This window comes from Lepus europaeus, chromosome 4 (genome assembly GCF_033115175.1).
Source record: "Lepus europaeus isolate LE1 chromosome 4, mLepTim1.pri, whole genome shotgun sequence".
In the NCBI taxonomy this organism is placed as follows: Eukaryota; Metazoa; Chordata; class Mammalia; order Lagomorpha; family Leporidae; genus Lepus; species Lepus europaeus.
This window is the reverse complement of record NC_084830.1, coordinates 37441286-37455415: the sequence shown is the minus strand read 5'-3', so window position 1 is coordinate 37455415 and position 14130 is coordinate 37441286. Positions and strand designations below refer to the sequence as shown.

General features: G+C 39.9%; 1 protein-coding gene across 1 annotated transcript in view; it reads left to right on the top strand.

The window, feature by feature from the left end:
- Positions 1-13520, top strand: part of ZFPM2 (zinc finger protein, FOG family member 2) — a 510399-nt gene extending 496879 nt beyond the window's left edge. Inside the window, exons 6-8 of the mRNA XM_062188119.1 lie at positions 3809-4015; positions 7201-7425; positions 10017-13520. Of these exons, the coding sequence (XP_062044103.1) occupies positions 3809-4015; positions 7201-7425; positions 10017-12508 (2924 nt within the window). The 3' untranslated portion in view covers positions 12509-13520. The remainder of the gene's footprint in view (positions 1-3808; positions 4016-7200; positions 7426-10016) is intronic.
- Positions 13521-14130: the final 610 nt, after the last annotated feature.

Sequence of the window (14130 nt, the reverse complement as noted above, 5' to 3'; positions counted from 1 at the left end):
ACAGAACTCATTATTTCCATGTAGGCACATACATACTCATTTCTCTCTCTCTCTCTCTCTCTCTCTCTCTCTCTCTTGGACTTCGGCGATGGACAGACTAAAGTCTAAGTCATGGTGCTGCCACTAGCTGTGTGTGCTGCTCTGGGAAAGTTAGTTAACCTCTCCAAGCTTTGGTTTTCTCCACTTGAAACTGAAGCAGAGTATAGTAGTTCATAGACTAACTGACAAAATTAAAATAGATAGCCACATGCCCTACCAGGACAAGAGAAGATCTCCTAATTAATAGTGATTGTCCATGTTTAATGACTGTACGATCCCAACTACTAATACCTAGCTATACTTACTATTTAATGGCATTGCCACCACATGGTTCCCCAGCCAGAAGCCTTTGTATCGTTTCAATAGCTTCCTTTCTCTTACTGTTGCCATGATTGCAGGCAGCCTTCTCTCAGCCCTGCCTCTGGAATCTGCCTCTTTTCTCCCTCATAATTTATACTTCTTACAGTTATCTTAGTGCAGTATCCTCCTAATGGCTGTCATTTCTTACCCATTCAATTTACTGTCTATTCCAGAGCAGAGTGAGATGAAGCCCATGTCAAAAATGTATTCATTCATTCAAATAAATATATAGTGTCACCCAACCATAAGCCAAAAACATTTGTTTTTATGTTGCACTCAAAACTCTCATCCTGCTGTAATTTTTTTTTTGTTTGTTTCTATGGCAAATACCGTATACTCTCACCAAAGGTGACCTCAAGCCACCAGTAAAATATCCACTAGCACAAAAAATTCCTGAAAATGTAACATGCCACCCTTCTGACACAAACAGCTGACTCCACTATACCACTGCCCCTAACGCACCCCAAAGCTCCAGGTTTGCTGTACTTACACACATGCTTATTTCCCAGTGACAATGTGCCTACCAGGTCCCTCCTATGCATAATTTTGTTATTCTGCCTCCATTTATTCTTCCGGAGCCAATGAAATAAATGGCTCGTCCAACTCCCAAAAAAGTGCCAGTTTCTCCTCTCACATCACCCCTAATGTGTCTCTAGGGGATGACACCCTTAGTGTGGTATTGTAATATATTTGTTATATGTTTTCATCCTAATTGTATACTTGTGTTTGAAGCCATAGGGGTGAAACAGTTACATCCAGCCAGATACACAGTGGAGAGTTCATTGAATAGCTGATGAATGGATGACTTATTTGAAAGATGATTAAATCCTAAGATAACTGAACTCCTTATCAACTCTATCCAGCATATTTTCAGACTAATTCAGCCTTTTAAATAACACATTCTGATTAAACCATAAAATAAGATTAAGTGATAAAGAAATAAAAGTATGAAACAAACATTATTGGGTATGTCTGGAAACACAGATTGGTATTATCATTATAGGAAAGTGATTTTTTGTTACTTTTATTTGTACTCAATATTTTGGAGTTTATGTGTTTATTAATTGGATCATTTGGTTCAAAATCTGAGCACAATTCCTCTGAGTCATATGCTGCTACTTAGTTCACTGCAGGGATAAAGATTATCTCTGAGGGGGCACTTCTTTATAATCTCTATTTCTCCTAGGTACCTGGGTCTAAACCCTTTCCTAACTTTGGTGAAAGTTACTCATACCTGGGTTTAGCAATCATGTAAATTATATCACTAAAATCCAGTGACTTGGATAGACATTGCTATGAATGACACCTGAATTGGGGTTTTTACTTTGCCCTCATCACCTCCTGATGACACGGACTCACTTACTACACCGTATCCCAGAGGACAGACAAGGTGCCGAAACGACCACCTTGTCTACAGCTGTAAGCGGTGTGTCCCTGTGTGCACATCGGTGGAGGCAGAGCAGGTCAAAAGGCCGAGAAGCCTTCCAGGGAGAATAGTGGCTTCCGCTGAGATAGCACCACTCACACCGTCATTCCCAAGTGATCCCACAGTGACACAGCTTCGCTGCTATTATTTAAAAACACATAAGTCAAAGCCAAAATGAATCTGTCATACTCAGCTGTGGGAAGTGTGCATACTTTTAGATAATCATTGTCAGCACGGAAAGAAAAAGATTTCAGTATATTTGTGCTTTTGAAACTTTGAAACTTTCTCACAAATTTGAAGTCTGTAATCTTAGTTTTATTTGCTCACAAATATGTGCTCTCATGAATTGTGTTTTGTTTGCATACCTTTAAAACGTACTCAGCTGGTTTAATGAATTGCCCATGGTTCCTCTAAAACAATGTGCTGATTCTTCTGTACAGTTCTGCCATATCATATGCTCTTGTTATCTTTTCCACCAGATTTTTACCACAAATTGTTTAAAATCCGTGATCTCTAGGGATGGAAAAAATGAAGTGCAGTTGAAAAGACAGTTATGCTGAAAGATAAACAGAGCAATATTACTTATCAATATGGGTACAATTTTTGCTTGCTTAATGAGTATAATATACAGCCTTACAATGTATACACATAAAAAAGGCTTTATAACATATCAACTATGCCACATTATTTCAGAAATAACTGTATAGGATACATATCTAGGCCTGAGAGTGTAGATAACAAAATATAAGTGCTTTGCCTGTCTAAACATGTTAAATAAATGAGCATTCACTATCACATTCCAATACATTAGAAGATGTACTTGCATAGTTAATTTTTCTTTTTAATGCACCACACATGATCATTTGAAGTGCAGAGCCAGAGTGTATCTTAGTGTTTGAAGAAAGGGTTCCTTTCATTTAAACAAATCTTTATTTAAATAAGCCTTTTTGAAAAGGATCTTTGGCATATCTTCTTTTCAGGAAGTTCAATCAGGGTAAATGGAGATAAAGAAGCTACATTATAGAGAATATTATACAAGTAAAGATCATCCTGTGAAAATTAAAAAAAAATTAAAAATGGCAGCAGACATGGGGAGAGTAAAACAACCTGGAATTTCATTTTAACTTTCTGCACTTTAGGAGCCTTTTTTTTTGACTTGTTTTATAGTCTGAGGTATCTGGTGTTGATACAGTCACATGGGTTAGGAAAGGAAGGAGAGAGAAAAAGGTAAGGAGATTGAAAGAGACAGAAAGGAAGAAATCACTTCTTCCTTAAGGTACAGGAAGAGTAGCAGGCAGTGTGGCACAGAGTTGAGCCATGAGTGGAGATGCACACATTCCAAATTGGGGTATTTGGGATAGAGGGCCTCCTCTTGCAGTCCAGCTTCCTGGACAGGCACCTTGGAAGGTAGAAAATGGTAGCTCTAGTATGTGAGTATCTACCACCCATTGGTGGCTCCTGGCTCCTGGCTTTGGCCTAGCCTAGCCCTGGCTAGTGTGTGCATCTGGGGAGTGAAACTGCAAATGGAAACTATCTCTCCTGCTGTTGCTCTGTCTTTCAAATAAATAAATAAACAGTAAACCAGGATACAGAAAGAGCACCTGCAAAGCTCACCTGAAATTCATCTGTGCCACTGAGAGCCTATACTGCAGGTTTTGGGCACTGTATCACACAGTCATGTGCATAATGATTCAGGAAATCCACGGATGGCAAACAGTTGACAGTGATCTGTCTATATATGACCTCTTCTTGGTTCTTAGTCTTCTCCTCTTCTTGGTCACTAAGCACTTCATTGAGTGACAAGAGTAGTTTCCCACATAGACAAGAAGAGGAGCGCAGCTGTTGCCTTGATCAAACACTCCACCCAGCAAAACACTGATGAGAAACAACATGAGAAGACACTGTTGACATCAGTGGCGTGTACAACAGGCTCGAGCATTCTGTGTCATTTCTATCATTCTCTTTCTTTTTTCTTCTTAATAGGGGGTCAGCTTTGGTGCACGACAACGAAGGCCATCTCTGAGGGTGAAGAGCTAATTGCCTTTGTGGTAGATTTTGACTCAAGGCTACAAGCTGCCAGTCAGATGACTCTCACAGAAGGGATGTACCCAGCGCGCCTGCTGGACTCAATTCAGCTGCTTCCTCAGCAAGCTGCCATGGCTTCTATTTTGCCTACAGCTATTGTCAATAGTAAGTGCCGGGTGCTATAGCCCAGCTTTGTAGCAGTGATGGGTATTTATGGGAGAAAAAATGACTGCTGACAGGCAACCAGGGGCAGACTTTCTTCTCTAGTGTTGTGGTTTTGTTTTATCTTCTCTAACTTTAAATATGTGTGTATAAGATTGCTGCTTATGGGAGTATAGAAAGAAAACTTAGTCATTTCAATTTGGATTCCTAAATATTTCTCTCTCTCTCTCTCTCACACACACACACACACACACACGCATTCTAAGCTGCATGAATGATACTTTAAGCCACCGGACTATGAGAAACCCAGCGGCTTTCACTGAAGCTTTTGTAGTGGATTGATTTTGGTATCCTTTAAGGGCTATTGAGTAAAAAAACTTGAAAAAAAAAAGAATATAAAATTAAATGTTGATGAGACATGCTAATGAAGAGGAAGTGTAGCATTGCTAAATCAAGACTTCTGCTAATAACAAAGAAGAAAGGAGGGAAAAGAAAGGAAAGCACATATAGTCCTAGAATATATGCAGAATTTTTAAATATGCCTCGGAAAATTTCTCTTTGTGACTTTATTTTAAAATTAGTCTTGAAATAGTTTCTGTTCCTTGTACACACAAGGACACTTTATTTGAGAGACAATAAATGGTCTAGGGATCCCAAGAGCTGAGTTCCATATAGATCTGCTCTCCTATAATGCTGAGAAAATAGAGCAGCAGCCTCATTGTCATGGGAGAATAGATTCTTTAGTTGGTAAGTAAGCAAGAATCATGTTTTGTCAAAATGTCCCTCACAATTCCTGGGCCTCAGAAAGATGCAGGGGAGAAGCCTAAATATAACAACGGTGTCTTGATATTAAAGTCATTAAAATATTCAACAATAATTATTTTCTTGCTGTAACAGCTTCCTTTAAAGGAATTCTGAGGAGATTCTGAAAATTACTATGTATTCAACCAGTGGATCAAGTAATTCTAATATAATATAAGCTAATATTATTGGATTTCCTTAATGTAACTGTAGCTATTTTCTTCATTGAATCTTTACTGTGATTCCAGTGATAAGTTGAAATAACATGGCCTAACTTGAATTTCAGGCCAAAGGATTTTATTACGAAGAACTCCAGGAGTTCCGTGTATTGTTATAGAGTTGCAGTTTATTTCTGCTGATTACATTTGAGGGTAGACCCTGTTTGCTTTATGCAGCAATACAATGATTAACTTCGAAGAGTTCAGCATAGATGGATAGAATTTTGCTTTTAATCTGAAACTGACCAGTAAACTCTTCCTGCTGAAATGGACACTTTACTAAACTGCATAGCCTTGTGAATACCATAAATGTAATTAACTTGGTAGGAAGGGTTTAGATAATAAACAGTCATAGTATATGCATCAGAAATTGTTTTCTTTTAAAACTCTGTCTTGAACTTGTTCAGCCTTTACTTCCCACTCACTAAATTTGGTTTCTGGGTTTCTCTTCATGTCCTTTCACGCGAGCTCCCAGTGTCATCTAACTAGCAGGGCTTAACCGTTCACAAGCTGTCTCTGCAGAGCATCTGACCTCTGTAGCCACTTTCCCCCTGTTCATCTGCATTTCCTACAGAAATAGCAAACCCCACCTATCTAATGTGACCTGACCATAGGCCCTGGTTTTCCTGCCTTTGTCCCACTTTACAGTGCTGCCACCATCTGGACGGTGCCTTCCTTCTCCACAGAATTGCAGTATTAGCTTTGATCACCCTGGATGAGCCCAAGCCTGAGGCATCACCCCTTGGTTCTCTGTTCCCTGTGTAGACAAATTAAACCATGACTCACACAGAAATACTATCCAGAAGCCTAGGCACCAAACGCGACAGTATTCATCTGCTCTAGCATCTAATTGCAAAGTACTGGTCACCTCTCTTGGTCAGTTCTGCCTCTTCACTATAATTTTTTTTTCATCTCTGTCACTCTTGCTATTGAGGCATTAGGAAAGACTGCTTATGACCAGATTCCAACCCCAATTTAACTACTTATATGGGCAAGTTACTCAAACCTAGTTTTCCCACCTGTAAGTGGATGAGGGAAAACAAAAACCCACACATGGAAATTTTCCTTGAGTGAAGACATAAAAATTAAATTATTCATCACAGCATGACTTAATCAATATGATGTGACTATGGGTAATGAGTCAAACCTTGTCATATTCCACTTACATTACTACAATTGATTCCTTGTAGCCAAAAGTCTTCCCTATAAATTTATTACCTTGATTCTATATCTGATTCTGCTGGTCTCTTGCTTAAGTGATGCAGTGATTCTCCATAAACATTGAGACAAGAAAATCTCAGTTTCTTAAGCGAGTTAAGGTCTTTCATAGTTCGTCCCTACCTACCACAACCCTTTTTCTCCCAGCCCCATCATCCTCTTCACCTCCATCACATGAAAGCCCCCCAACCTTCACCCAATGCCCCTCTCAGCCTCCTGTGAATACCCCTGGGCTGTCCCCTTGACTGGCTTAATGCCACCTGTCACACCTCAGTTCAGGCATCCCCTCTCTCTTCATCATCACTGGAAGCCCTTCTCTAAAGCCCACAGCCCTGTAAGCATCTCTATCCCTTACCCCAGCACACACCCCCTTCCCCCCGATTCCTCCATCAGGGCAGTCAGCAGGCCATACTATGAACATCTAATCACTTGTTCATCAATCCCAGAGGACCAATGCTTCATTGATATCAACTATTTGGTCTTTCCAATAGCTGGGCCAATTATTTCACACCCAACCCAGGCCAACATAGAGTCTGGCACATCATAGTCACTTTGTAATTAACTTACGACACCAAAAAATAATGACAGTGATTGACATCAGCACTGACTTTAGTCCAGCCATTACATCCTTACCTTCCAGCCAGTCATATAAACCTTTTAAATCCCTTTCTATAAATGCATGTTTTTCAGACATAAATATAAGTTAAAAATAAATTGTATTTAATTTTATGGTTTTAATGCTAGAGTCTCATATAGAATGACTTTCTAAAGAATCCATGGGAAGTTAAATTGCACAGTGTAGCATTTCTTTAAAAGACCAGCACTCAACACTTTCTGACTCCGTAATTCAGAACCTGAGAGCAGGCTGTGAGGCAGCTGAACTAAATGCTACTTTGCCCATGGTTAGCTTCATATGAATGGCATCTAATGTGTCTGTGTTTTCGCCTGCAGAGGATATATTCCCTTGCAAGTCATGTGGCATCTGGTATCGGAGTGAGCGGAATCTGCAAGCCCATTTGATGTACTATTGCAGTGGGAGACAGAGGGAAGCTGCTCCAGTGTCAGAAGAAAGTGAGGACAGTGCTCATCAGATATCCAGCCTGTGCCCCTTTCCGCAATGCACCAAGAGCTTTTCAAATGCCCGAGCTCTAGAAATGCACCTGAATTCACACAGTGGTAAGGGCCTCTTCTGTTTCTTCTCTTGCTTTAGGAGACTTTATTTTTTCTATATATAAATACATATGTAAGAGAGTACCTGAAGACTTTTCGGGTAAAGTGGTAAATTACATTAAAGGATAAGTTTATTTTAGATCCAAAAAAAAGGATTTGAAATCCATACATATGAGCCATCTTCAAACAGTTCATCAAAATGCATATTATGACAAAAACTATATGGATTTCAAATATTTTAATTCCATTTATCCAAAAGTTGTTTCGAAGTACTTTTATACATATATACATCCGTGCCTATAAAATCAAACTCAAACATGGACCAACCAATGTTATATATCTTGCATATTTTACGCAAAGGGCTTGGTTCTGAATTGTTTTCTAAGATCTATAATGCTCAATTCCTTTGTTTTCAGCTGAGGGAAAACAGCATCATTTTTGAAAGAAAGTCTCATTTCTTTTTGTATATTGTCATTAATATTCATTACTTTAAGTGTAAAGTGATCTTTTGAAACTAACTATAATGTTTCCCATATGGTAGAGAAGAAATAGTAGGTACATAAAAATAAGTATTTGCTGTATGAAATAAAGCTGTTATTTTCATAGATCCAATTAAAATCACACTTCTGGGAAATTAACCTTCAAATATGGATTTAGAAAATTGTCTTGACTTCCAGAGTGTGCATCATAATATCTTAGTTGATTTTAATTACATAAAACTACTTTTAATAATATAGTCAAAAATTCCTTAAGAAAAACTAGGCTGAAAATCACAAATATTTATTTTTTGAGCCCTATCTTAATAGCAAGGTGGCATCTATCCCCATTTATTGTGGAATTGTATGCCCAGTGTTGTTAGTTTCCATCTTGTAACAATTCTGAAAAAAAAAAAAATAAAGCTAGTCAAATGTACAGAGTAATATTAACTTTAAATATTTTAGGTACATTCTTGGATAGAGCAAGCCAGGGCTTAGCAATCAGATTTCTTCAATATCAATAATACAAAAATTGTAATACACCTCTGGATGAGTTCCTTAGTTTTTCTTGACTGGATTAAACAATTAATTTTTTCTTAAAGATTTTATTTAATTATTTGAGAAGTAAAGTTACATACAGAGAGAGGGAGAGACAAAGAGAAAGTTCTCCCATCTGCTGGCTCACTCCCCAAATGGCCCCAGCGGCAGGAGCTGGGCCAGTTGGAAGCCAGGAGCTCCTTCTGGATCTCCCACATGGGTGCAGGACCCAAGCACTTGGACCATCTTCCATTGCTTTCCTAAGTGCATTAGCAGGGAGCTGGATTGGAAGTTGAGCAGCTGGGACTAGAACCAGTGTCCATATGGGATAGTGGCGCCACAGGCAGAGGCTTAGCCTACTAACCTCAGTGCCGGCCCCTGGGTTAAACAATTTAAAAACTGAAATAGATGTTGAGGTTTTGAAAACTGTTTCCAACTTCCAATGCTCCAGTACGATTTTTTGTTTCTTAAACTAATAGAGGAGGTAATTTCCTTTCTACTCATCCACTCCCCTTTTGCTAAAAATGAGCTGTCTTCACAGAGGGCATAAAGCAGGGGAAGCAGAAACAACTTGGTTGTCTCAGATGGTGAGTAATGTCATGCACAAGACAAAAAGACTGGAGACAGAGAGAGAGGTCCTTTTAGCTAACTGGGAAAATGAGTGTTGGGTTGGTTAAGAGAGAAGGAGACAGATGGGAAGTCCCCTTTTGTCACAACATGACTGAATACCTCTGCCATGTTTTCAGCTTATAAATATAAAAGGCAATTCTCATTTTAGTGTAGAGTGCAGAGAGATGAGCCAAGCCTGATTTGACTGCATGCTAACAAATGGAACCAGAGTTGACTTTTGTGACACTTAAATGCCATAGTCATTGGTGAGCTTCAAAAATATTTAATAAGTGACTAAAAACCATCATCAGAGAGCATGGATGCCAGTCTGAAATGACTTTTGTAGTACACTGGTATCTGCCAGTCAAATATCAGCCCTGGATAGAGATAAACCATATTCAGCAAAATCAACCAATAAAATTCTAGATTTATACGAAAGATAAATTAGAAGATTATGAAATATTTTACAAAATGGTTCCTACTTGTATTCTTTTGAATAAAAACTACATATAAGTGTACTGAGAGTTGATTTGCACACAGGTTTTTAATAGTACTTTATTGAGTGCTCACTTCTTCATAATGCACAACAAAGTGTATTAGTAGGAAGGTTATAGGTTTAAAAATTATAAAATCTGAGACTTAGGCATGGCTCCATCACTTAATAACTTTCTTATCATAATCCATTTTTTTAGCCTCCTCAAATTTATTTTCTTGCTTGTATACTGTAGGTAATGCCAATGAGACTTTTGATGCTATTATACTCATGCCATTATATTAGAAAGTATAAAGCATTCTTACTGTGATCACATATGACCAAACCTCTTCATGGAAAAAAACTAATATCACAAAGGAGATTCTGAAGGATTTCACTCCATTCCTTTTGTATTGAAGACATTAGGTCATGAGTAAAGATTCTTACCATTAGAAAGCCAACACATGTGGTTCTCAGTGTTCTTATTTTGTGTGTCTCCCCAGGAGTGAAAATGGAAGAATTCCTTCCCCCTGGTGCTAGTCTAAAATGCACCGTCTGTAGCTACACTGCTGATTCTGTGATCAACTTTCATCAACATTTGTTCTCCCATCTCACTCAAGCTGCCTTCCGATGTAGCCACTGCCACTTTGGCTTCCAGACTCAGAGGGAGCTGTTGCAGCACCAGGAGCTCCATGTTCCTAGTGGCAAACTCCCCAGAGAAACGGACATGGAACACTCCCCAAGCGGAACCGAAGACAGCTTACAGCCTGCCACAGATTTATTGGCTAGAAGTGAGCTCCCACAGAGCCAAAAGGCCATGCAGACTAAAGACGCAAGCTCTGACACAGAGCTGGACAAGTGTGAGAAAAAGACTCAACTCTTCCTCACTAACCAGAGACCAGAGGTGCAGCCTACGACAAATAAACAAAGCTTTTCTTACACGAAAATAAAGTCTGAGCCCTCAAGCCCAAGACTCGCCTCATCTCCAGTTCAGCCCAGTATTGGGCCTTCTTTCCCTGTGGGTCCTTTCCTATCTCAGTTTGCTTTCCCCCAAGATATCACAATGGTCCCCCAAGCTTCAGAGATCTTAGCCAAGATGTCTGAACTGGTGCATCGGCGACTGAGGCATGGAAGCAGTAGCTACCCTCCTGTAATTTATAGCCCCCTGATGCCTAAAGGAGCTACTTGTTTTGAGTGTAACATAACATTCAATAATTTGGATAATTATCTGGTACACAAAAAACATTACTGTAGCAGCCGATGGCAGCAGATGGCCAAGTCCCCAGAGTTCCCTGGCGTTTCGGAAAAGATGCCTGAAGCTGTGAGTCCCAACACTGGCCAGACCTCCATAAGCCTTCTGAACCCAGCTGCCCACTCTGCCGATCCTGAGAATCCCCTTCTCCAAACATCCTGCATCAATTCCTCCTCCGTTTTAGATTTAATTGGGCCAAACGGGAAGGGCCATGACAAGGACTTTTCCAGTCAAGCGAAGAAGCTCTCCACTTCCAACGGCAATGATGATAAAATTAATGGCAAAACTGTTGACGTAAAAAATCCCAGTGTCCCCTTAGCAGACGGCGAAAGTGACCCAAATAAGACTACCTGTGAAGCTTGCAACATTACCTTCAGCCGGCACGAAACATACATGGTCCACAAACAGTATTACTGTGCTACCCGCCATGACCCTCCGCTAAAGAGATCTGCTTCCAACAAAGTGCCTGCCATGCAGAGAACCATGCGCACACGCAAGCGGAGGAAGATGTACGAGATGTGCCTACCTGAACAGGAACAAAGGCCACCGCTGGTCCAGCAGCGGTTTCTCGACGTAGCCAACCTCAGCAATCCCTGTACGTCCACCCAAGAACCCGCCGAAGGGCTGGCAGAATGCTACCACCCAAGATGTGAAATCTTTCCAGGCATCGTCTCCAAACACTTGGAAACTTCCCTGACGATCAACAAATGTGTTCCGGTTTCCAAATGTGACACTACTCATTCCAGCGTTTCCTGCCTAGAGATGGATGTGCCCATAGATCTCAGCAAAAAGTGTTTATCCCAGTCTGAGCGGACAACCACGTCGCCCAAAAGGCTGCTGGACTATCACGAGTGCACTGTGTGTAAGATCAGCTTCAATAAGGTAGAAAACTACCTGGCCCACAAGCAGAATTTCTGCCCGGTCACCGCCCACCAACGTACTGACTTGGGACAACTGGATGGCAAAGTGTTTCCGAACCCAGAGAGTGAACGAAGCAGCCCTGATGTCAGCTACGAGAGAAGCATAATAAAATGTGAGAAAAATGGGAACCTGAAGCAGCCTTCCCCCAATGGCAACTTATTTTCATCCCATTTAGCGACCCTGCAAGGCCTGAAAGTCTTCAGTGAGGCTGCTCAGCTCATTGCGACGAAAGAAGAAAACAAACATTTGTTTCTTCCACAATGCCTTTACCCTGGAGCAATAAAGAAAGCAAAAGGAGCCGACCAGCTTTCTCCATATTATGGCATCAAGCCAAGCGATTATATTTCCGGTTCTCTTGTCATCCATAACACTGACATAGAGCAAAGCACAAATACGGAAAACGAGTCTCCAAAAGGCCAGGCTTCCTCCAACGGGTGTGCTGTGCAGAAGAAAGATTCTCTGCCATTGTTGCCCAAAAACAGAGGCATGGTCATAGTGAATGGTGGCCTGAAACAAGAGGAGAGACCTGCCACCAACCCGCAGCAAGAGAACATTTCCCAGAACCCTCAGCATGAAGACGGCCACAAATCGCCAGCGTGGATCTCGGAGACCCCATTAGCTGCAAATGAGAATGTCTCTCCGGGAATCCCCTCGGCAGAGGAACAGTTGTCTACCCTAGCAAAGGGTGTAAATGGCTCCAGCCAGGCTCCCACCAGTGGGAAGTACTGCCGGCTCTGTGATATCCAGTTCAACAACCTTTCAAACTTTATAACTCACAAGAAGTTTTACTGCTCGTCACATGCAGCGGAACATGTCAAATGAACTGCCTAAATAAATAAACATCAGTCACCTTTGGTACCAGTGTTTAGTATGTTGTTCTAACCAGTCCAGAAAAATAAAAACAGAAAACAGAAAAAGCTATTGGAATTACATCTGGGCAATCAGGAGACAATTCATTAAGACTGAGTTGAAGACTTAAGGTGTAATTTCATTACAGTCCATTAGTAAGGTGTATTATTGGTGCCATTTTCAAAAAGAAATTAATTTATTTTACCAGCAGTATTCATAGCTGTGGTTATGTTATTTTTTATTTAAAAACTTTATATTAAAGTCATTTGTAATGTTATTGTATAGTTATTGTGTAGCACATATGGTTTGCACTGTATAGTAGCTTTTAAAGAAAATAGTCACAAACAATACAGAAAAGCATTTTAGAAATAGCTTCAAAAGCACTTGTGTATCTTGATTTTTTATTATATGCTGTTGCAGGTGTATGTATATGCTAAAATATAACTTGCAAAGATGTTCTAAATACACATGCTGTAAGTTCGCCTTAAGATGTCAATTCTTGGATAATCAGGCTCCATTTGCACTTTATATTTTAGCAGATACAGTCTCTTAGTCATTAGGCTTTGCATTTGTATGTAGCTGTATGTTTCTGTCCATTTTCTTAATCATGTATGTTAAATGAAGATGGCAATTTTTTTCTTGTATAGTACTTGTATTTTCTTTCGCTGATGCAGCTCTGTCTCAATTTTTAAACCTTTGCTGTTAAATGCAATACTTTATAAAGAATGAACAAAATTACTGGAAGCAGTATTGTAAGTAATGAGGTAGTATTAACCAGTTTTATCTTTTGAAAGGCACAGTCTAAATCGAAACCCTAAACTCAATGCTGCAAGTATGAATTTAATTCATATATAAGATCTATTTAAATATAAGAGTAGCAATACTGCACCTGGTGATCACAAAGATAATGTTCTACTTCTGATAGAAATAATTTCTCAACAAATGTTGTTACTATGCATGTATATGGATGGAATAAAATTCCAGATTGTTGGAGAAGTTTGGCATTCCTTTTTAAGAAATAGAAGAAAAGTTATTGATCACTTACGTGTGTCACATATTAGATACAACACTTTAAACCCAGTAATATCTCAAAAGCTAATGTCAGATTAATGTATTTTGATGTTGATTGTGGCACACAGCTTTTCAATGCATCTATTTAGTTCATTGGTTCTCAACTGTGGCCAAGAGAGAACAAATGGAATACCCTAAGGTTGCTTTACAAAGAAAGAAAAAAATACTAGAAATCCAGGCTTCACTGTAAGATATTCTCATTGGGTAGCTCTCAGTATTCTGTAGAGAATTTACAAACCACAGAACAATGTGAAGAACCAGCATAAACCATCAGTCCTTACCACCCTTTCCCCAGACTGCTCAGCTGACGCTAATAAGCTGGCATCAATTGAAGTAAATTTTGGCCATGGAGTTGGACTGCCCACTTCCCATATAGGGAGTGGCTGGGTTCAGGTCTCGGCTCCATCTTATGAATCCAGCTTCCTGCCAATGTGCATCCTGGGAGTTAGCAAGTGCTGGCTCAAGTGCTTGTGTCTTTGCCCTCCTCGCAAGAGACGCAGGTGGAGTTGTCAACTCTTGGCTTC